Source organism: Haliaeetus leucocephalus, unplaced genomic scaffold (genome assembly GCF_000737465.1).
Source record: "Haliaeetus leucocephalus isolate CR32 unplaced genomic scaffold, Haliaeetus_leucocephalus-4.0 Scaffold161, whole genome shotgun sequence".
NCBI classification, from domain to species: Eukaryota; Metazoa; Chordata; class Aves; order Accipitriformes; family Accipitridae; genus Haliaeetus; species Haliaeetus leucocephalus.
The window spans coordinates 1,807,744-1,832,097 of NW_010972597.1; the positions used below are offsets into that span (position 1 = coordinate 1,807,744).

Genomic DNA, 24,354 nt, shown 5'->3' on the forward strand with positions numbered 1-24,354 from the left:
TCTAGTTTATCCCGGAGTGTTAGTGACGTGAAGCATGATTCTCAGTGATTGGCTTTTTCTTGTAGGTCTTCTCTAAAATCTTTTCAAATTTTCAGTACATTTCTGAAAACATGGATATCAATTCTGCAGCGTAGAGATAATAACTCAACCTTTATACAGCTTAAGTTGAATATACCCATGACTCTGTTTCCTCTGTAAGTTGGAAATGTTGCCCTCAGAGCATGTCCATCTCCATTTCCTCAGTCCTTCCACAGATTTCCTGCTTTCCAGAATATAGTTTCCAGTCTTGTAGTGTGACTTCTTGTCTTTGTTCCTAAACATCTGTTCTGGTATTTGGCTGGATAAGCTGCGAGCCTCTGTAACAAAGCAGGCCAATTGATATCAGCAGGTTATTTAATGCACAGCAAGTTTTGTGTGTTATCTACAAAATTTCATTAGCAGTGATTTTTATACTTCCTTCCCTAGCAATGAGAAAAATACCAAATAGCTTTGGGTCAAGAACCCACTAAAAACCCCACTGAATGAATCCCCTATTATTAATAATATTTCTTATCTGTAAATTGTACTTTTTAAAATACATTCAATGGGGCTGCACTGACTTTTCTTTCTCTTATGCCCCCATAAACCTTGAACCTGATAGCAAATTTCAGTCAAAGTTGAGCTCTTTAGACGTGTGTCAAAAGCAGTAAGTTTAGATAGGTGGAGAGACCCAGATGAATGCCCCATGGAAAAGGTCTCAGAGCTAGCTCAACCAGTATTATTAGACACCAGAGAATCCACAGGGGATAAGAGGAAGAAGACAGTTCCCAGCTTTAAGAAGAGACTTGGGATCAATGCTTCCCTTTGGCAAAAAGTCAATCTCTTAATTAGGAAAGAGGGACTCATTTTGAAAGGTAGAAGCAGGAGCAATAAGTACGAAACAAGCAAGAGGCAGCTGAGGAGCATCTTCAGAGGTGTTCTTGAGACCATTGTCATATGTGGCAGATTTAACCTTTCACGTTGGTTTCTGCTTCTGTCCGAGGGATAACTTGCCCTTCTGACAGAGGCTGTTTCTGAGTAAACTAGATCATTGCTGAGGATTGCTTAGTCTGCCTGGATTACTTCCAGGACCTCGATGCCATTTCTAGAAGGGGTGTTTGTGTACGGCAGAAACTTGTTTCAGGTCCTGAATGTTTTAGCTCAGACACTACCTTTTTGAAACAACAGCACCTCTTCTAGAAGGCTCCTATATTGGGTGAAATCAATTGCATGAAAGCAGAATTCGTGTAAATTACAGCCAAAAAAAAAAGAAGCAGTGTTTTTATTCCTGACAGAAAGCTTTTAAGACTTGAGGTTTTGTGGAAGAGAGACAAAGGAGATGGATTAGCATAGCAGGTTGGTAACAGGTACAGCCCATACTGTAGGTTTATACTGACTATGGGGTGGTGGGGGTAGAGGGCGGGTTGAGCTGTATTTGATTGACAATAAGTGTCAGACAATTCACACATTTTTAAAAGGCAATTCTGGACACTAGCTACATGTTTGAGTCAAACTAATACTACTGTAGTTTGATCTCAAAGGCAAACCAGAGGTGTTTGGAGGTTGTCCAAACTAACCTTTGCAAATGTGTCAGTGACCTCTAGGTGACTGGCAGTCAGTTAAGTCAAGGTGAAATTATCCAGTGGAGATAAGCCCTGTAAGGATCCTGATTAAGATGCAGCTTGTGCTTAGAACTGATTAAAAGTAATTGCCATCTGAAGGAGATGGTGGTGTGACCAGCGCTTATTTGATTGAGTCTGGATATTGTAGATAGTTCTCTATATACTTTTAGATGTGACCTTGTTCAGTTCTTGTGGGGAAGACAGGCTGAGAGGGACCAATTCTGCAAATTTCCTTCCTTTTTCCTAAACCGTGGCTCCTTTGGATTTGGAATGGGACTCACCTCTGTCACAACATGGGTGTCCCCTTTCACTGGGGAGTCTGCTTACCTCTAGTCCAGCTACATGTGGTATGTGATCTTCAAACCCTTACTAGTATGTTGGTTTTTATAGGGTTAGGTGAGGGTGGCTCAAACCATAATGTCTGTCGGGTCCGTTGCTGCTCACATGAACAGTATGTGTGTTTTTTATGCTGGCTTTTGTTGACATTTCCAGTTGGCACACCTGGGTGTCCTTTCCCTTCATTCAGGACCACCAGGTAGTTGAGGAACTGAGACTCCTTGGCCTCTTTTGACCCTACTAACTGTCAATGGAGAGTGGATGGCCACTGACATCTAGCTATACAGGCTCTGTGTCACCATTTACATGATGATGCAATTACAAAAGAAGTTGGCATGTGCCCTGGTTGGTTTGAAACACTGCATCTGCCACAGAGCAGCGGTACTGATGGTCACCTCCACTGCTCACCCTGATGGGGTCTGGGGGGGGGAGCCAAACCTCTCACCAATTTGCAGCTGGGTTTGGCAGCCGGGATGTGCACGTGTCATGTTAAGGGATATAGGAGGACTCCCCAAGTAGCAGCAGTTTGAAGTGAACCTTTCTTCAAGATTTCTGTTTTCTCCTTTCATCCCACTTTGCTGCCATTTAGCAGGGTGTCTGCTGTTCATTTGGTAAATGTCACTTTTTATGTGAAAAAAGAGCATGTATAATTCTGTTCTGTATGGAAATAATTGCAGTCCTTCAGCACCTCAGTCAGTGAAGGTACTGTCACTTATCTCTGTTTAACATATAGTGGAACAACAGTGTTTCCTTCTCCATTCAACTTGTGTGACTTCCAATGAGAAACGTGGGTTTTTTCTGACATTATTAGAAGTAGAGAGGGTGTTGGAAACTTGCATTTTGTGCCATGTAAGTGTGAGTGGCAGTTTGTTTATTTGCTTGTTTTCTGTTATTATGGAAAGCAATCTCCATGTAGTTTATTTATTTGCAGTGACTGAATCCCAAATCATTCCATTCACGATAAAATCTGTTTTCGATGAAGTGTGGTGAAAAGCCGCAATTGTTTGTTTCATTAAAACAAGGGAGGCATTTAATAGTTACTCACTTCTGTTGCTTTTGTTATCTACTAGCTTTCCAAGTCATTTTATTTACCAGTTTATAATAACTCCACCGAAAAGCTTACCTGAGGATTAAAAACAGTAATTCCAGTTGCTGAAGATCAGAACTCCCATGGTATCAGAGATGTTGTTTTGGAGAGGGAATGGTTTACAAGCTTGTATGTACCCTAATAGAAACATGGTTTTGAGCCACTGGAGACACCACGTGATGATGCTAAGTTGCTAGAAATGTGAGCAACTCCATTGGTTTTAGTGGAGCCAGGAAGATTTCTACTAGCTGAGGAGCTGGCATTTAGCATAACCTGTGATTCTTGCAAGTACACATCTATGTGATTGGAAGAAAAGAACGTATTTTCAAGAAAGAAAATATGGGTAAGGAGATAATTACCTTCTCTGGTGTTTAGCCAGGAGGATATTGAGATCCTGTTGCATTTTCTTCAAAATAAAGCCAGGCAACTCTTCCAATGGTCTTGCTGAGTTTCTGTGAAGTAGCCAGATGTTCCTCCAAAGCCCTCTGTCTCTGTCCTGGATCTACGATTCATGCTGCCCTCTCTCTCTGGGGGTGCATTCTGCACTTCTCCCACTTTCAGGCTGAGCAGAGATCACCCCGCGGTAGGCATAAAGTGTGCCGTAGTGAGCCTGACTTTGCCTGCTGGTCTGTTCCCTCCAAGGATGATGGTAGTTCTTCTCACAGCATTATTTGTTTAAAATGAGTTAATTTCAGAGAAAGCATATCTTAAGAATAATAAAGCAGGCTGTGTTCAAATCTCACTTTCCCCTAAGGATTAATGTTCCCTGGATCTAGGAAGACACAGCTTCTTCAATCTGTTTCCAGAGAATCGCTCTTTACAGACAAGTTTATCCAGGTAGAGTAACAGATTTTAACCCTTTGGTGGGCTGGTTTGGTTTGGTTTTTAATGGGTCTTTTAGTTCCAGCACAGAGAAAGGTGGCTTATCAGCACACGTTTGTTCCCCTTGTTCTAAGAAATCACGAAAATTCCTTCCCCTGAGGACATGCTTTAACCAGCCCTCTCCCCCACTTAATTTACAGCTTACCGTCCTTGTTACTAGTTGCCGGTGGAGCTGACAACACTGCGTTCAGTAGAGCAGCTCTGCCACCAAGAGGTGGCAATACCAATGCCTGTGATTAACCATGGGGAGCTTGTGTGCCTTTCCCGCCGCACCCAGCAAGGTTCAGGTGCCACCAGAGGCCTGATCTAGTTAGGGTATAATTGTTTTGACTTTTGCAGAGATGTATTTACCTTATGGCAGTGGATGAATTCTGTATTTTGGCTTATATTTTCCTACCAAAGTCGTGAATTTAAGAGGAAATGAACTTAAGTTACTTGGATAAATGGATTTGCAAATAGCCCACACTTACATGGTTTGTGGGACTCATTCATCTTCTCTTACCACAGTGGGAGCATACACTGTGGTTTGCCTTTGCTATCCCTCCTCCCTGATATTTTAGTAGAGCTGTCTCTTATTTGAAAGCTCTCATTCACCTTTAAACTAAGTAAATGAGTATTGTAAATAATTGAAGTAAAGGTTGATCCCATGGGGTGGCTGCAGCAAATGACTTTGTGGGCAAATGGCCAAGTCCTTCATCTCTGTGAGTAAACTGCTGGCTTCCCCTTTCCCAGCTCACAGCATCTGCGAAGGAGTCTGTGTCCAATGTCGCTGTTCTGCCTAATATATAATCACACAATGGTCATTAGTTCCTACAAGGAAAAGTGGCTTGTCTCCCTGCTTTGATTTGCCTCTGCACGTCCTGAAGCTTTTGTGGCAGCTAATTGAATCTCAAGCTCTATTGACATGTGCATCCCTAGGTGGTTGGGGGTTTTTTGGTTTTGTGGTTTTTTTGGGTTTGGTTGTGGGGGGTTTTTTTTGTCTGTATAGATGGAGATAACAGCTTGTTAGCACTTGAAACACAAATGCAACCCACCTTTCATGTCTCTTGGCAAACAAAGGCTCAACAGCATGTATCATGTTAATTAGCATCCTTCCCAATTTACTTATCTGAGGTTATACTGATGGTTGCTGAGGACAAATGAAAGTGATTATCTTTTTTTTTTTAAAAAAAAACAAAGGCAAAAAAAAAGGCGAAGATGCTGAATACAGATATCCTGGGAATATTCTCAACGTAAGCATAGGTTTTGACAGAATGGGCGTTTCCCTTTTCTGCTGGCCTGGATTCAGTGTACCTGGGATTTCAATAGATGAGCATAGCTCAGAGGAGACTTTATACCCTGGCACAGGTGTGGTCCTGTAGCCACTAGAGATCAAGGCAAAATTGCTGTTTACTGGGACATGCAGGAAAGGAATGACTCACAAGACCATGTCTGGGGAGACGATTGAAGTGAGGAAGGAGATGAGGCCTTTGAGGATACGTTGTGAGATCTGTGGGACACAAGGCTGATGTGTGAAGACAGAGGAGCATTGATAAGAGCAGCAGTTGGTGGGATACATAACTGGAGAAAGGGGACAGAAGCTCTTTTGTGTCAGTTATCTTTGGAGCAAGTATATGGAGAAAAGCTGCGACAAAGGGAGTTTCCTTCTAGAAAAGAAATGGCAATGTTAGGTCATGATGACACCTGACTTTGCTGGTGTCACTGCTGTTGAGGATGTTAGTATCATTTTTTCTCAACCAGCTTAAGGATCTGAAGAAGAGCTTATTTATATGTAAACAAAAGGTTCCTTCTACAGAATCAGTGTAAGATGTAACCTGAATGCTGTATAAATAATTAGGTATGTCACAAAAAACATGCACTTTAGCGTTCATTCACCTGAAATTCCTCCAAAATGCTGGTGAGGCTTTTGTCACTCAAAATGCATAACGCCCAAGAAGAATTGATTTAATATCCTGGTAATTAATTTGCAGTGTCAGCCTTTTGTGTATATAATTGATCTGATCTACCTGCCTAGTTTTACCCAGCCCTTTCCCCATGTTTGCTACAGCATTCAAACTCCTTTGAAACAAGAAGCAGCAAGCCAAGAATTCATGTTTAAAGTTTTTATTCCTAGGTTCACTAAAAAGAAACAAGATTTGGGTTTTATTTAAGGAGGTCTAAGAGTATCTTGTTGGGAAGTGCTTGTGCACAGGGTGCCATACAAGACAGAGAGCTGGATGTACACATCCTCTTAAGTAAGCAGTCAGCTGTGCTATTGGCTTCGTTCTGTACGCAAGCACAATGTGCATAGCTGCACCTTAACATTTTGAGCCCGTATCTGAGCTAGTTATGATGTACTTTATTTAAACAAGCTTGGGGACTTGATGCACAAGTTACTCAGCTGTTGCTGTGCATAAGAACAGATTAGATGGCAGTGGCCTCTGGCTACAGAAAAGGGTACTTTCCCTTATACCAGCAATGATAGGAAGCTAAACATTCACTTTATATGGAACAATGATAAAATGCCTGTCTCTCCCCTAGACTTTAAAGGAATCATTTGGACAAAATCAGGTGCAGTTTGCTGAAAACATTTGAATTTGTTCTTGCATGAAAAATTTTGAGTTGCAGAGCCTAGTGACTTGTCATACTTGTGATCTCTCATTTAAAACAAAGCGGCACTAAAGCTGCTGTTGGGATTCATTGGCATTTTAGTAGTATGAATAGAATGGGAATGTTTCAGTGGCTCCTTTCTTGCAGCCTCAGTTGTCTGCTGTGTCAGGTGCCTTGATGCCTGCTTTTGAGCACAAGCAGGTGCTTGTGGGCAGAAGACAGTGACTGAAACTATGATTATTTGTATGCACAAACCATGGACCCAGGAAAAACGGATTTAAAAACCCAAGTTCTCTGACTTTCTTATTAGCTTTTTGTTATAAAAACTATTGCAACTTCTTGCTTCTAGTCAGAGCACGTGGTGGGAGACTCTTTCTCTTATAGCTTTACCAGCTGCCTGCTCCAGGCCAATGCAAGATGTACTTGTCCTTCCTTTTGCTTCCTGATGAACCTCAGTTTTACCCTCTCTGTGCGAGGAGGGTTACTGACCCTCTCAGGTTAGTAACTCCACTCCTTGTCTCAGATTCTGTACAGGGCTTCATGTCCCACATTGGTTTTGGTATTCAAATACCCACCAGAAACTATATTATTAATTTTATGGCATGAGCGGAGTCAGGTTATTCCTGTTCTACTAAAAGAGAACTGCACAAGAGAAACAGTGACTTTTCAAGACTGTGTAGGAAGCCTATGGCACAGCTGAAAGGTCTCACCTTGGCTGACTCAAGCCAGTATGTTTCAGAAATGTTCATTCTTCTTCCCACTCCCAGACCATTTCTTACGATCTTTTGTTCCTGTATTCTCAGCTTTTCCTCTGAAGTTACACTGCCAGTGCCAGTGTATCTCTCTTGGTATCAAACACTGCTAGAGCCAATAAGCATTTTAACTAACTTAATGAAGTCTGGAAGAGCCATAAAATGTTTGACTCCTGACATAGGCTTTTGCAGTCAAACTAGGAAAAGAGAATTCACTAAGCAAGTGGTTTGCTGTGTTTAAGGAAGCAACTACAGAAAAATGTTAGTTCCTGCAGTTGTTTCACATTTGGGAAGGAAGTGAGGAAGAGGGAATCCCAACAGAGCTGAGCAAAGCGTCCTGGAGATGCTGCATAACACTGAGAACACTGAAAAGAAATTAGTATATTGTCCCTTAACTGCCAAACATCAGCAAAACTCATGCAATGTCTCTTACTTACTAAAATCTTACAAGATTTCTATTTATAGGCAGATGGTATAAGGAAGATTTCAGTGGTAAGGAGAGCTCGTACTGCTCTCAGCTTCTTATAGACAGGCTTGGGGACATCTCATTTAAAACAAGCTTTACCTGTTGGTATAATCAATCTCATCTCTTCTTAGGCAAGAGAGCTCCCACAAATGACCTTATAGATTAGGCACTTTCTATTTACATTCAATTTCCCACTCCCTGCTATTTGTAGAGAATGATTATCAAGGCATTAAATTAAAAGTTTTGCCCAGTGGGAAACCATTGGATATTTTGTCATTTCCTTACAGCTTCTCCTGTTGTGGTGGAGAGGCAGAGAGGTAGGGGAAACAATCACCAGAAAGGTCAGGAATATTTACTTACCTATATTGAAACACTGCTGAGAGGCTTTGTCCAGTTTAGGGGGCTTGTTGGGTGGAATTTTTGTTCATGATGTGGTAGGGAGGCACTGAGGCTTGAAATTAGTCTCCATTTACCTGCAGGTTAGAAAGCTGGGGATGCTGCTGCCATCCTCTGGCCTTTGCCTAAAGTCTATGCCTTAGAAAGTGACATCCCACACTGTCAAGTTGAAAAGCAGTTAATAAGGATCTCCCCAAGAGCCTTCTTTTGGCCTTTCTTCCAGAGAGGATTACAGCAAAGCTACCTTCCCTCTCGGTGTGCTGGGACAGTGGGAGGACTTTGTCTTTTCAGTATTTGTGTAGCTTCAGTTTAATCAAAGTCTTGCATCATATTAGCTGTAAATATTGATAATACCTGTGTTCTGCACAGATACAACTTTCTTGTTTGCCTGAGAAATTTTCCTCCTCCTCAGCAGCAGCAAAACTACAGGACTGGGCTTCTCAGGGAGCACTACTTGTCTTCCGTTTCATGCCTTAACAGTAAGTAGATAAACTCCAAAGCCTTTCATTTAGACAGAGAGTGAGACATCTGTCAAACCATCCCCAGGAACTGAGAAGGCTACTGCAATCCCCCATCTGTAATAGAGAGATGGAAAGAATTATGAGCCTCACTGGGTTTTTGCAGCGCAGAATATTTATGTAGTGCTTTCAGCATGTCCGTGCTAAGCAGGGTTTTTGTTGTTGCTGCTGTTACACAGTCTTTATCTCGGCCTCAATTATTCCTAGGTTGTCTTTTTCGAGGAGGCAAGGTGGAGTCTGACAGCTCTTGGTCCTCTTGAAGGATGCTGGCTTCTGCAGCTCGTCTTGTCAGCCAGCCAGCCCCAATTCTGCTTGGAGGCTCTGGATTTCTGAAGCAATAAGGGGACAAAGCTGACAGTAAAACAAGCCTTACATGTAAATTGCTACAGCTTAAGTAGCTGTCTTGAGGGAATACAGATTAAGAAGGAACCACTTTTTAATTTGGCCTGAATTTTTATGCAGGCTTAAGTAAGATTTTTTTTTTTTTTTTTTAAGGGATGTTTTGTCACAACTGTGGTTTAGATGAGGCTCAGATAGATCCCTGCCCATTCTCTCTCACTGCATCAGCTGCTTCCAGCCACTTTTCCTGGCCTCTGTGGCAGTTTCTCGCCAGTCCTCCTGCATCTCTCGTAGCTTTCTCTTCTTTAGTTCAAATAGTGAGTTTCCTTCATTGCCTGAAACTCTCTGCACATGACTTGTCTACCTTAGAATAGTATATGTTTTTTAGAAAGTCTTTTTAATAGGACAATCAGAGACTTAAGAGCTGAATTAGGGCCTAACAGAAGTCAGTGAGAAAGTATTTGTGCTCATTGCAGTGGGAACAGGATCTTACCTTAGATAAAGTGCTAGTAATATGCATACCCCACTCTAAGAAGGGGTTCTCTTGCAGTCATGGATTGTAGTGGGTTACCACACTAAGCAACAGGACACATTTAACTTAGGTTAGTAGAAACACCACTGAAATCTGATGGCACTGGTAAGCATGAGCAAGCCTCCAATGTGTCTGGAGCCAGAAGTCATAGGAATTGACGTGGATGGGGTGCCAGCTTGAAGCTTACACCTCTCCTCTGTTAACCAATGAATTCCAAGGAGGAAAAGAATTCTTCTCTGCTTCACTTCCAGATTGACAAAAGGTTCTTACGGCCTAACCTTTCAGAAACTCTTTCTTCTAAGGAGATCTCTGGTGTTCCACGTGACTAAAAATGGGCATCTCATTGACACTAACGGTTTGCCTGCTGAGAGTTTTCATTATGCTTCATTGTGCTCCTTCACTAGATGGAGTTGTGCTTTATGAAGGGCCTGGCTTGCATATGGGAGAACGCAGCAGATGTAAATTGCAGAATATTTAATATAGTACTTACAGTCCCTGTTTTGTGATAGACATTTTGCCTGGCTGAGGACTGGTAGCACAGAGACAAATAAGAGAAGCTGACAGATTGGTGAATGCTGGGTGGGATCATTTGTCAGGAGACGTGGTGAATCACTGTGGTGCAGCATTTCATTTTCAGAAGATAATTTTCTGAAAAACTCAAATTGAAGGCAGAAGAGACATCTGGGGGTGTTTGTGAGTTTTCATTTAAATCAAATATGCAATTAGAATAAAGGCATATTGAAAAGTTCCTGCTATTCTAAAAATATTTTGAGGAAGAAACAAAATTGAGGTTAGCAGGAAACAGAATGACCTGGAGGAGCTTTTGCCGGCTATGCTCCACAAATAGGTGTGAGTTCTACTTACCCCTCTCTGGTCAAAGCCAGAAGGAATCATATGTCTAGAGCTTCAAGCAGTGCTTCAATTAGGGGAAAAAATATCAGTCTTCTAACCTTGTACACAGGTTATTCAAGCAGAGGTCAATGTGCTTTTAATAGGACCGCACGTAGACACTGAACTCCTTGCAGCCTGAATGAGAGAAGTGATCTTGTTTACTATCATCTACGCTCTTAGAAGTCCAAAGTTACTTCTGCATCAAGACTGATTAATTCATGCAAGATAACACGTTAATAAAAAAGGCTCTGCGTAACTGGCTAGAAACAGGGGTGACACAGACGGTGGGGGACTTCATGCTGGTACCTCAGCTGCAGACACAAGTGACAGGAGACTAAAGGCTGATGCCTGCTTCCCCCTTCTCTTGGTGCCAAAGAGTCACAGACTCAGTTTTGCTGTAAAAGGTTATTTCTAGGTGATGATGAAGACCTTTTTGACCCTAGCATAAGCAAACAAGAGACTGTGAATGCTTTAAGGAGTAGCTCTGTGAAAAGGAGGTTTTAAATCAGCTGCTTTTAAAAGAATAGCACTCTTCGGTGCAGCTACAGCACGCTTGGTTAGAAGATCAGTTAGAAAGTTTAGTAAAGGAGAACTAGGTAAAATCCTACATTTACAATCACTCAAATAAATATAAAGGTCTCTGTGTGAATATATATATGTATAAAACGGTGTGAGATTTCCCGACACTTTCCCATGTCAATGGACATGAAAAAAAAAATTAAAGAAATCTAGAGATACTGTTTCACAGCATGTGTATGCCACTTTCAAAGTTGCAACCTGCATAGAGATGAGAGAGATAAGGAAATGAGACACCCATATGGTGTGGGATTATAAAAAGTTTATATCCTCTTCCAGGCAAGTGTCATAGAATCATAGAATGGTTTGGGTTGGAAGGGACCTTAAAGATCACCTAGTTCCAAGCCCCCTGCCATGGGCAGGGACACCTTCCACAAAACCAGGTTGCTCAAAGCCCCATCCAGCCTGGCCTTGAACACTTCCAGGGATGGGACATCCACAACTTCTCCGGGCAACCTGTTCCAGTGTCTCGCCACCCTCACAGTGAAGAACTTCTTCCTTACATCTAATCTAAATCTACCGTCAGTTTAAAGCCATTACCCCTTGTCTTATCACTACATGCCCTTGTAAAAAGTCTTCCTCTGGCTTTCCTGTAGGCCCCCTTTGGGTACTGGAAGGCTGCTATAAGGTCTCCCCAGAGTCTTCTATAAGGTCTCTCAGTCTTCCAGGCTGAACAACCCCAACTCTCTCAGCCTTTCCTCATAGGAGAGGTGCTCTATGCCCCCGATCATCTTCGTGGCCCTCCTCTGGACCCGCTCCAACAGGTCCATGTCCTTCTTATGTTGGGGGCCCCAGAGCTGAAGGCAGTTCTGCAGGTGGGGTCTTACCAGAGCAGAGTAGGGGGGCAGAATCACCCCCCTCAACCTGCTGACCACGCTGCTTTTGATGCAGCTCAGAATGCGATTGGCTTTCTGGGCTGTGAGCGCACATTTCTGGGTCATATTTAGTTTTCCATTCAGTAATACCCCCAAGTTCTTCTCTGCAGGGCTGCTTTCAATCCCCTCATCGCCCAGCCTGTATTTGTGCTTGGGGTTCCCCTGACCCATATGCAAGACCTTGCACTTGGCCTTGTTGAACTTCATAAGGTTTGCGCAGGCCCACCTCTCAAGCTTGTCTGGATGGCTTCCCTTCCCTCCAGCGCGTCGATGGCACCACACAGCTTGGTGTGGTTGGTAAACTGGCTGAGGGTGCACTCAATCCCACTGTCCATGTCACCTGTGAAGATGTTAAACAGCACTGGTCCCAATACTGACCCCTGAGGAAAACCACTCGTCACTGGTCTCCACGTGGACATTGGCAGCCCTTGACTGCCACTCTTTGAGTGCGACCATCCAGCTAATTCCTTATCCACCAAGTGGTCCATCCGTCAAATCCATTGCCTCTCTGATTTAGAGACAAGGATGTTGTGTGGGACAGTGTCAAATGCTTTGCACAAATCTAGGTAGGTGACATCAGGTGTTCTTCCCTTATCCACCAGTGCTGTAGCTCCATCATAGAAGGCTAAGAAATTTGTCAGGCACAATTTGCCCTTAGTGAAGCCATGTTGGCTGTCACCAATCACCTCCTTATTTGCCCTGTGTCTTAGCATATTTTCCAGGAGGATCTGCTCTGTGATCTTGCCGGACACAGACGTGAGCCTGACTGGACTGACTGGCCTGTAGTTCCCCAGGTCTTCCTTTTTTCCCTTTTTAAAAATGGGGGTTGTTTCCCCTTTTCCAGTCAGTGGGAACTTCCCTGGCCTGCCACAACTTCTCAAATATGATGGATAGTGGCTTAGTCACTTCATCTGCCAGTTCCCTCAGGGCCTGCAGATGCATCTCAGTAGGTCTCATGGACTTGTGCACCTTCAGGCTCCTTAGATGGTCTTGAACCTGATCTTCTCCTACAGTGGGTGGTTCTTCATTCTCCCAGTCCCTCTTTGCCTTCTGCAACTTGGGCAGTGTGGCTGGAGCACTTGCCAGTGAAAACTGAGGCAAAAAAGTTGTTGAGTACCTCAGCCTTCTCCATGTCTCAGGTAACCAGGTCTCACGTTCCTTTCTGGACAGGGCCTGCATTTTCCCTAGTTTTCCTTTTATCACCAACATACCTATGGAAGCTTTTCTTGTTGCCCTTGATATCCCTGGCCAGATTTAATTCTATCAGGGCTTCAGCTTTCCTAACCTGATCCCTGGCTGCTCGGACAATTTCTCTGTATTCCTCCCAGGCTACCTCTCCTTGCTTCCACCCTCTGTAGGCTTCCTTATTGTGTTTGAGTTTGTCCAGGAGCTCCTTGTTCATCTTGGGAGCATTCCTCTTTCTTGGGATGCATTGTTCCTGAGCTTGGAGGAGCTGATCCTTGAATATTATCCAGCTTTCTTGGGCTTCTCTTCCCTCCAGGGCTGTATCCCATGGTATTCTATCAAGCAGATCCCAGAAGAGGCTGAAGTCTGCTCTCCTGAAGTCCGGGGTAGCGAGCTTGTTGTGCACCCTTCTCGCTGCCCTATGGATCTTGAATTCCACCATTTCATGGTTGCTGCAGCCAAGGCTGCCCTTGAGCTTCACATTCCCCACCAGCCCCTCCTTGCTGGTGAGAACAAGGTCCAGCACAGCACCTCTCCTCATTGGCTCCTCCATTACTTGGAGAAGGATGTTGTCATCAACGCATTCCAGGAACCTCCTGGATTGCTTGTGGCGTGCTGTCTTGTCCCTCCAACAGGTATCAGGGTGGTTGAAGTCTGCCATGAGGACGAGGGCTTGTGAACGTGAGGCTGCTCCTGTCCTCCTATAGTGGGCCTCATCTGCTCGGTCTTCCTTGTGGGGTGGCCTGTAGCAGACCCCCACTATGTCACCTGTCCCTGGCCTCCCTTTAATCCTGACCCATAAGCTCTCCGTCAGCTCCTCATCCATCCTCAGGCAGAGCTCCATGCACTCCTGCTGGTCATTGACATAGAGGGTGACCCCCCCTCCTCATCTCCCCTGCCTGTCCTTCTATTCCAACACTCCAGTCATAGGAGCCATCCCACCACGTCTCCATGATGCCAGTAAGATCATAGCCCTGCAGGTGTGCACACGTCTCTAACTCCTCTTGTTTATTCCCCATGCTACATGCGTTTGCATAGAGGCAGTTACATTGGGCCCCCAATGAAGCTGACTTACCAGCTGGAATTTCTTTGTGCTGCTCTTCAGGTGCTCTCCTGCTGACCTGTGATCCCCCTCCAGGCTCTGGGCATCTGTTGCTGGCACTGGCATCAATCTGGTGGAAGTGGGATGGGTTGAGGTTCCCCTCCCCTGGCAACTTTAGTTTAAAGCCCTCTTCGCCAGCTTGGCAAGCCTATGACCGAAGATGCTCGTCCCCTTCTCTGACAGATGGACCCCATCAGCCCCCAGTAGACCAGGTTTCTCAAAGCGAGTCCCATGGTCTAAGTAGCCGAACCCCTGGCTGTGGCACCAGTCCTGTAATCAGGCACTTTCCTGTAAACAGGCACTTTTTGTTTTTAAAATGACAAATAATAATGCGTCATGCAATGTGCAGGACTTGATGTTTTTTGAAATAGCACAGTGGTCACATAGTGCCTGTTTTCTTGAGTAATGCTCTGCTGTTTACTCAGTTTCTGAAATATGGAAATCTGTTGCCAGTTGTGTTCCCAGTATAAAGGTCTTGCACTCTTTGTGCAGGCAAAAGTGGTTAATTTTATAAGGAAGAGAGGACTTGCTTTCATTTTGCCTCAGCAAGTTGCTTGCTAGTGCGTCTTCTCCAGGTTAAAGGAAGAGCAGGAATGCTTGGTAAGGCAATCTCTTGAGACCATGTTAAAGCACACGTGGACTAACAAAATGTTCTTGATCTTGAAGTACTTTATAAATGTTGATTGTAAGTTATTAAATTATAATTTATTATTATTATTCTCAAACAGGACATGAAGACTGCATTAACAAGGGCAGCGTGTGAGCCCTGGTAAAAAGGATTATCATGCTGAGACACTGCATTGGTTTGCAAAGCAAAATTTGAGTGAGGGAAGGCAAACTTTGCATTTTGCATCCTTTTGGTAGCATAGTATTTGCCCTTCAGATAAGCACCGCTGTTTCATTTGACCTTATCTATCATCTCCTTTGTTCCAGATTAGTGGTGATATGAACTGTAGGCTGGTGCATAGCTCTCACTTTACAGGGCAGATTTTCTCAGGTGTGATAGATTAATATTCCAAATAGACCTTTCTCTTTTGTCTTCAAGGCAACAGATCTACTAGCTAGATTTCTGTCCCCACCTGCCCTCAGCTATGCTGTTCCTCCTCACCTCTGCCCCTTTCTGAATAAGAATTAGTTTTTCAACAATTAATTTACCTCACTACCTCTGTCAGACACTAACTAAATTTCAAAGTCTCTCTCAGACTAGCAACACAACTGTGCCCTTCCATCCTAATTGATGGCTCTGCTTGAGACCACAGCAGATCCAGTTGAGACACAGGGAGCTGAGGATAAGTTAAGAGCTAAAACCCAGTTCAGTTTAATTCTTAAATGAATGCTAGGAATCCCGAATCCCCCATACATCTAAGTTTATCATTTATTGTCTGTCATTTTCTTAACTAATTCCAAATTTAATGATAGCTTTCAGCTTTGGTTTTCTCTTCTAATTAACATACCACTGACTATGTATGATCTGTGTGTAAAGTCAAAAGCAGCTTACATGACAATTACAGTGGGAGCACAGCACCTACTGTTCAAAAGAGTCATCCACAAGAAAGTGCTTGCATGATAGTTAAGGTGCTGAGATTAAGTTGTACATCTTTCTTGTACTGTCCTAAAGCTATTTTATTAGTGGCTCAGCTTGATGGTGGTAAACTTTCAGGAGGGAAACAAAAGAACTGGAGAGACCAAGCACAACCATTTGCACATACAGCAGAGATTTCTTGGACGTGATAAACTTTTGAGGTCATAGTTTTTCATGGAGTCATATTGTTGAGTAACTTTACATTTACCCCATAATGATTATGATGTAGTGGGTTGAAAATTCCTCTTTCAGACCATGGAAGATGCTTTGCATCCACTTCTTTTTCCAGGAGCAAATGAAAACAATTCTGACTGAACAAAGCAGAAGGAAAATATGTCTATGGTAGGAGCAGAATACCTTTGTTCCCTCTGTTAACTCAAAATTAGCATTGGTTACTTCATTTTAGACCCCCCCTCAGCTGGAATGACTAGTGTCAGAGGGGCAATCACTAGAGAATACACCATGTCTGTTGTCCAATATGGAAGAGAGTATGTATTAACTTAGGCTGTCCCCATGAAGCAAGTTGTGAATTTAATTTTGGTTTTCTTTTTGACTGTTGCAGCAGAAAGATCTCAGAGTGGCACTGTATTTCGCAGTTAGATTTATAGCAGATTGATGGAGAAGAAAATGGCACAGGTCTGCTCACCCTTCTTGCTATACCTCTGATGTCAAACAGACCACTAATGTTGCCAAGCACCCAGGGGAGGGGGGAATGTACAGGCGTATTTGAGCAGTGCTATTCAGTGCTTTTCATTTACAACAGAAAAATCAGGTTAAACTATGAATATCCATTTATTATTTACTTCCTTTTTTGTGTTTGCTTGATTCTGTAGAAATGTGTATGTATGATTAGACTGGGAGAGGGGGTTTTGCAATCATTTTGGATACTAACCTGGTGGTGGCTAGTGGATCAAACAATAGCCTGCTTTACCAGCAGAGACTCTCAACAAGAAAGCACCATCTTCAATTGCAAAAGCTTCTAAAGCAGAACTTTATACTTTCATTAAATCAATAAAAATGCATTTATTTAAGAGCAGCTCCGTTTAGTAACTAAATTCTTAAATCCTGTCCTGAATTTTGGAAAGCTCATTCCCTGCTGCTTCAGTATAACTATGTTCATCCTGCTGTCAGAAGTGGGGTACCCTGGCTGATATAATGAACACAATTCAAAACATCAGTACAATGTTAATGCTGCTGTTGATCTCCCAGGAAGCATATGGAAGATGCTGAGGGGTACTTGGTCACAGTTAAAGATACTAGCCTAAAAGGAAGTGCTGTGGGTAGATGAATGTTTTCATATATAGGCCTCATTTGCAAAAAATGAGTGATTAAACTGAATTGAGTCTCTCTGTAGTACTTTGGTGGTTAAGTGAGAAGGGAAAAGATTTTCTGGAGGTCTGTGATGGAAAACATCAACATTAACTCAGAACGGGAACTCCTCGTGTTCTTTACAAAATGCAGATACCTGTAATAGATACCAGCTCTACAGGAGTAAGGCTTTAGGTAATGTCAGTTAACTTTTTTTTCATTGCATTATAAGGACTGTTGTCCAACATCTCACTGCTCCGTGCACTTTGATTCTGAAATGTGGTACTCAGCAAATTTTGAGTTTTGTGTCTTCTTTTTTTCATTTTAGATTGACAAGTATGCTCAGCGGGATCTGAAGAAAGGGCTTCATTTGTATGGGACAGATGGAAATATTGGCCTAACTAATGCATGGAGCATCATTCAAACTGACGTAAGTCTGAGTTGTTTTTTTTTTATTCCTCTTTACCCTCTGGGTTCTGTAACAGCATGTTCTGGGTGTGAACCTAATTAAACCTCCAGATCCTAACACAGTCTCTTCCTCCCACCCAGTCAGCGCATTAGCAACTAAACTCTCTGCTTATTGTAACAAATGGTAATTTTTATTTATTTCTCCTTTGACCAGGATAGCTTATTTCTTTTAAAAATTTATATTGTGTTGACACCTAAATATCATATAGTTCTGTGCTGTGTAGAGAGTGAAAGATGGCCAAGAGGAAACAAGGAGTACCTTCTCTTTAAAGTCAACGGGACAGCTTATGTTGGAATAAAGAGCAATAGTGTAATAACAAAGAACCACTTCTGTCCTGTCTCCTTTCATTGCTATTGTTGTTTTCCACTAGTGTAGTCAAAATGGAAACCAGCCATGGTGTTCACAACCTCCTCCTACAGTCAACACGTTTTTCCCAGCAGAATTCAATTATCCCCCATCGCAGATGGGCTGGGGATGCTTTTTGCTATGTTGCCACTGCTGTTGCATCCTTCTCATTCTCTGACAGCACTCTGCCACTGTTTGTCTCATAAGGACTGGTGGACACTATAGCTGGCTTCCTTCTTTTGTCCTTGTCGGGCTTGCTGAGGAAACACCATCACGGGCAGTTCACATTTAATTAGCTCTGCCCTTTCTCTTTTCATACTCAGTTCAATCAGTTCTCTTGGGGGTGATCTTTCTGATTGTGATGGGTTGACCCTGGCCGGATGCCAGGTGCCCACCAAAGCCGTTCTATCACTCCCCCTCCTCAGCTGGACAGGGGAGAGGAAAATATAACAAAGAGCTTGTGGGTCGAGATAAGGACAGGAGAGATCACTCACCAATTACTGTCACGGGCAAAACAGACTCAGCTTGGGGAAAATTAACTCAATTTATTACAAATCAACCAGAGTAGGGTAATGAGAAATAAACCCAAATCTCAGAACACCTTCCCTCCACCCCTCCCTTCTTCCCGGGCACAACTTCACTCCCGGATTCTCTACCAACACCCCCCAGTGGCGCAGGGGGACAGGGAATGGGGTTTACAGTCAGTTCATCACACATTATTTCTGCTGCTTCATCCTCCTCAGGGGCAGGACTCATCACACTCTTCCCCTGCTCCATCGTGGAGTCCCTCCCACGGGAGACAGTCCTCCACAAACTTCTCCAACGTGGGTCCTTCCCACAGGCTGCAGTTCTTCATGAACTGCTCCAGCATGGGTCCTTTCCACGGTGTGCAGTCCTTCAGAAGCACACTGCTGCAGCGTGGGTCCCCCACAGGGTCACAAGTCCTGCCAGAAAACCTGCTCCGTGGGCTCCTCTCTCCACAGATCCGCAGGTCCTGCCAGGAGCCTGCTCCAGCGCGGGGTTCCCACGGGGTCACAGCCTCCTTCAGGCATCCACCTGCTCCAGCGTGGGGTCCTTCCCGGGCTGCAGGTGGATATCTGCTCCACCATGGACCTCCCTGCGCTGCAGGGGGACAGCCTGCCTCACCATGGTCTTCCCCACCACGGGCTGCAGGGGAATCTCTGCTCCAGTGCCTGGAGCATCTCCTCCCCCTCCTTCTTCACTGACCTTCGTGTCTGCAGGGTTGTTTTCTCTTACATGTTCTCACTCCTTTCTCCGGCTGCCGTTTTCGTCTTTCCCAACTTTTTTCCTTCTTAAAAATGTTATCACAGAGGTGTTACCACTATCCCTGATTGGCTCAGCCTTGGCCGGCAGCAGGTCCGTCTTAGAGCCGGCTGGTATGGGCTCTCTCTCAAACACAGGGAAAGCTTCCAGCAGCTTCTTACAGAAGCCACCCTTGTAACCCCCCTGCTACCAAAACCTTGCCACACAAAGCCAATACAGTGATTTTATTTTCTTTGCTTCTTGAATGAGGAAAAGTGCTCCAACTTTTCTTCTGTTTTAGGAAGAAACACTTGCACTGCTTTGGCTTCACTCAAAAAGCTTTCTCAAATTCTCTTCCAGAGGTGCTAGTGTGGTGCAGACGGGCAGGGCTTTAGTCTTGCCTCTGATGTCTTAAATTGGCCAAAGATGATAACCTTTCCTGATGCTTCCAAGGTTATATGAACTATTTGAGATGATGGATGGGCTACCTACCACATTCTGATATGATAAAGCTGCTCATTTACCCTTTACTTCCTCTATTGCCATTTGGGCTGAAATCGTGAACATCTTTCAGTCTGGTAGCGTCAAGATTCATATATACTTTTCTGTATGATACAAGGTAACAGGAGCAGCAGGCTGCTAAAAAAAGGTCTGAGAAATTAAAAATTTGTGGTCACTAACAGAACAAAAGAACTGGTTATCCAAACTCCACGTGTATCTTTGGGGCTGCAGGAGCTGTCTGTATTGAGTGGCTTAGGTTGACAGCAACAGTACAGTGTGTACAAGACAAACAGCTCAGCAAACAAGCTAATAAGCTTTCCAGTCCTGCATCCTAACAACTGCATGTGGAAGGTTCTTTCAGTTACCCTTGAAAGGCTTTCAGCCTCTTGCAATATTTTTAATATTTTTCTCTTCCAATACTATGATGAAATATGAGAAGGTATCAATTACTGACAAGAGAAATGCATTTTATGGTGCTAGCCCAAGAGTAAGCTGTGTGAAGTATAGATAAAATTTTTAATATCATTGCTTATATCAAACAGTATTAGAAGTTTTACCGTTCTACACTAACTTAATTCTGCTTAGTAAAAATTACTAATACTAAGATGTTTGCAGTAAATATTAATCTGGTTTCAGTGACACCCCAAGAACTGTAAAAAGCATGTAGCAAAGGTGGGGGGGAAAGCATTATTTGGAGGACTTATGGGATATAAATCCCATGCTTCTGCTCCCCTTTCTGTAAAATAGTTGTAGCAATATATACTATGTCACATTTTTTCAAGATGCTCAAAAGTTGGATTGGATTCAGAAGAGAGGTAAAAGAATAATGAGAATTTTGGAAATTTACATTATTGTGAGAAATTTGAAGAGCTTTATATAACCAGGAAAAGACGAAGTAGTGATGTGATTGCACTCCTTAAAAAGAGAACAGGAAACGAAAAGGGTTTTGAATTAAAAGGGCTCTGTAATTGATCCAAGAGGTAAAAACTCAGGATACGGATATCTGATGGTAGGACGCCATTATACAGCAGGATGGTGGATTCTTTTTCTCTGAAGTCAAGACGGGGTTTTTTGTCTAAAAGAAATGGTCTTGTTCAGTGACAAGCTTGGGTTTGAGCCAAGACTCAATAATAGTCTTTGGTCTGTGTAGTGCTACAGATCATGCTTGTCGTGGTTTAACCCCAGCCAGCAACTAAGCACCACGCAACCGCTCACTCACCCCCCCCCCATCCAGTGGGATGGGGGAGAAAATCAGGAAAAGAAGTAAAACTTGTGGGTTGAGATAAGAATGGTTTAATAGAATATAAAAAGAAGAAACTAATAATGATAATAACGCTAATAAAGTGACAGCAGTAATGATAAAAGGATTGGACTATACAGATGATGCGCAGGGCAATCGCTCACCACCCACCAATTGACGTCCAGTTAGTCCCCAAGCAGCGATCCCCCTGCCCCCGCTTCCCCCAGTTTATATACTAGATGTGACGTCACACAGTATGGAATACCCCTTTGGCCAGTTTGGGTCAGCTACCCCGTCCATGCCCTGTGCCAACTTCTTGTGCCCCTCCAGCTTTCTCGCTGGCTGGGCATGAGAAGCTGAAAAATCCTTGACTTTAGACTAAACACTACTTAGCAACAACTGACAACATCAGTGTTATCAACATTCTTCTCACACTGAACTCAAAACATAGCACTGTACCAGCTACTAGGAAGACAATCAACTATCCCAGCTGAAACCAGGACAATGCTCGAATATCTTAATGATTCCTTTGGCCTTGAAACCTATTAAAGTTTAAAGAGTGTCTTGTAAGTTTCAGATGAAATTGCTCTAAGTCTTAGGAGCCCAAAAGATAATAGGAAAGTACCATCTTGCAAGCCATGTACAGTCATGTTACATCACTCTTTCTTCCAGCATGGCAACTACGAAATTATCATAGACTCATAGAATGGTTTGGGTTGGAAGGGACCTTAAAGATCACCTAGTTCCAAGCCCCCTGCCATGGGCAGGGACACCTTCCACAAAACCAGGTTGCTCAAAGCCCCATCCAGCCTGGCCTTGAACACTTCCAGGGATGGGACATCCACAACTTCTCCGGGCAACCTGTTCCAGTGTCTCGCCACCCTCACAGTGAAGAACTTCTTCCTTACATCTAATCTAAATCTACCCTCTTTCAGTTTAAAGCCAATTACCCCGTGTCCTGTCACTACATGCCCTTGTAAAAAGTCCCTCTCCAGCTTTTCTGTAGGCCCCCTTTAGGTACTGGAAGGCTGCTGTAAGGTCTCCCTAGAGCCTTCTCTTCTCCAGGCAGAACAACCCCAACTCTCTCAGCCTTTCCTCATAGGAGAGGTGCTCCAGCCCTCTGATCATCTTTGTGGCCCTCCTCTGGACCCACTCCAACAGGTCCATGTCCTTCTTATGTTGGGGGCCCCAGAGCTGAAGGCAGTTCTGCAGGTGGGGTCTTACCAGAGCAGAGTAGAGGGGCAGAATCACCCCCCTCAACCTGCTGACCACGCTGCTTTTGATGCAGCTCAGAATGCGATTGGCTTTCTGGGCTGTGAGCACACATTTCTGGGTCATATTCAGTTTTTCATTCAGTAATACCCCCAAGTTCTTCTCTGCAGGGCTGCTTTCAATCCCCTCATCGCCCAGCCTGTATTTGTGCTTGGGATTGTGCTTTGGTTTTGCTAACCTTCCATGCACGGTCTTGACAGTACCATAGCATTAAAGTCTCTGTGCTCCCCATGCTGGGGATTAAGGAGAAAAGCAAAGAGCTCCCAGAGATCTATTTTTACCGCTTTACATGACTGGTTATCACATGTATCTTTCAAAACTATTTAGGAATAGACTGTTGCAGTGGTGCAGCGAACACCATCCTAGCATGGTTAATTATGTAAAATGCTTTGCAGTTGATTAGTGCTATGTAAATGCCAAGTATTATTTTTTGTGTTCAGTAATAATCATTATCCCTCACATCCCTAATCAGTAGAGTGGAATCACTGATAGGAGGATTAGGGCAATACAGGGGACTTTCTGAAATGAAAGTCCCAGTCTAGGCTTGCTATTAGCATTCTGGCTCCTAAAAGACGGCTCTCAAAAAACCCCCACATTAGATCTAACCACGTTGCCATACAGGACAGTATCTCAGCACGGACTTTTCTAATGGGGCCAGTAGACATCAGTCATTGGTTGAGCAATGGGCCGTGTCTGTACGCGGATATAAAACAGCAGCCTCAGAAAAAAAGCGTGACATGTAAAAAACATGACAGTAACAGAATTTATAATGAGTTCTTCCTCGTCCTCTCTGCATTCCCACTCCTTTCTTGCAAAAGTATTTTTCAAATCTTGAGCAGAAGGATGGCACCATGGTTAATGTAGTAGACTCAGATATGAGGGATCTAAGCTCTGGCATAGTTTTTCATTTCTCCTACTATTAGCTTAGATAGAGACCATCCCCACCCTGCATTCCCTAAGTACGATTGTGTATGGCAACTTTTGCTTAAAGAAGGGGAAAAAAAAGTTTTCCAGAAACAGAACCACATTTAGATGGCATTTGATTTCTGTGGGACTGGCTGATCACAAATCAGAGGGGAGTATGGATACCCAGTGTGCACACAGCGACTTCTGAGTGGTGATTACTGTATTTCTTCTTCAAGCGTGAAAGGCCTGAGCACCTTTGTGCCTTGAGAAATGGTTTTTCTCTTTTTAACAGAAGTATACAATTCCTAAGTAACTGGGAACAAGTTAAAAACAGGGTCCATCAGGCCCGTCTTTAAGGAGGAAGTTGCAGTTTTGGTCCATGACTGATTTGTTCAGATTACCAATAAAGGAGTTGGGTTGAGCTGCATACATGCAACGCATGTTAGAGGAAAAGCACTAGTCTCATTTTGCAGTTGTATTAAGCCTCTAAGTCAGGGAGCCATTTCAAATTAGCGCATTTCATTGATTTCCTTTTAATACCTTCAGCTAACCAAATCCACAACCTTTCTCAATAGCATTTCAAACCTTAAAAGGATCAGAAACACAAGCAGGTGACTTCTGCATGTTGTGACTGAAGACTATGAAAGCTTACAAAGTGATTTTAAACATGACTAAAATGCTAATAGTTTAGGATCTAAGTTACCCTGAACTGCATTACACTCCTTACCAACCAGGACTGGTTAAAGTTACAGGTGGAGATCATTAGGAAATGAGAAATAGGCATTGATTTTTAAAATGTTGCTTCATCCCCCGCATCTTTGTGATCAATATTTGAACACTTCTCCTTTTAACTAACCAGGCAATAATTTGAGAGACATGCAGAAAATGCATGAGCTTCACTAAAGTGAGCAAATTCAGCTCACTGTTACTACTGTGTAATGCCTTTCATGTCTTAGACCACTGTAACTGAGAACAAAATTTGGCCCATCTCCCTCTACCCCAGTCATTGGTTCTGTTAGATGAAACCATACTTTAGGATTATTGCTGAAGTAATCCAAACCACCCATTAAACATGATTTTTAGAATGAAATTATCTTATTCACTACTTTTTACAGTGATGGAGGAAAAAGGCATATAAAAGGCACCCTACCCTGTCCCTAGTTCTCAGTCACATTCACAAAACTGGAAAACCAGCAATTGCTAAAACCTGTCTGCAACAAGGATTGGGTGTCTGTTTAGCTTTATGACCTCTATCCCATCTGATTTTGCAGGAATTTGGCAAAGAAAATAGGGCCTACTTAG

The 24,354-nt window shown here is 43.3% G+C and overlaps 1 protein-coding gene across 1 annotated transcript in view; it reads left to right on the top strand.

Moving 5' to 3' along the window:
- The window catches only part of TSPAN4 (tetraspanin 4), a 209,906-nt gene that overhangs the window by 175,722 nt on the left and 9,830 nt on the right, over positions 1-24,354 (top strand). Inside the window, exon 4 of the mRNA XM_010562567.1 lies at positions 17,385-17,486. Within this exon, the coding sequence (XP_010560869.1) occupies positions 17,385-17,486 (102 nt within the window). The remainder of the gene's footprint in view (positions 1-17,384; positions 17,487-24,354) is intronic.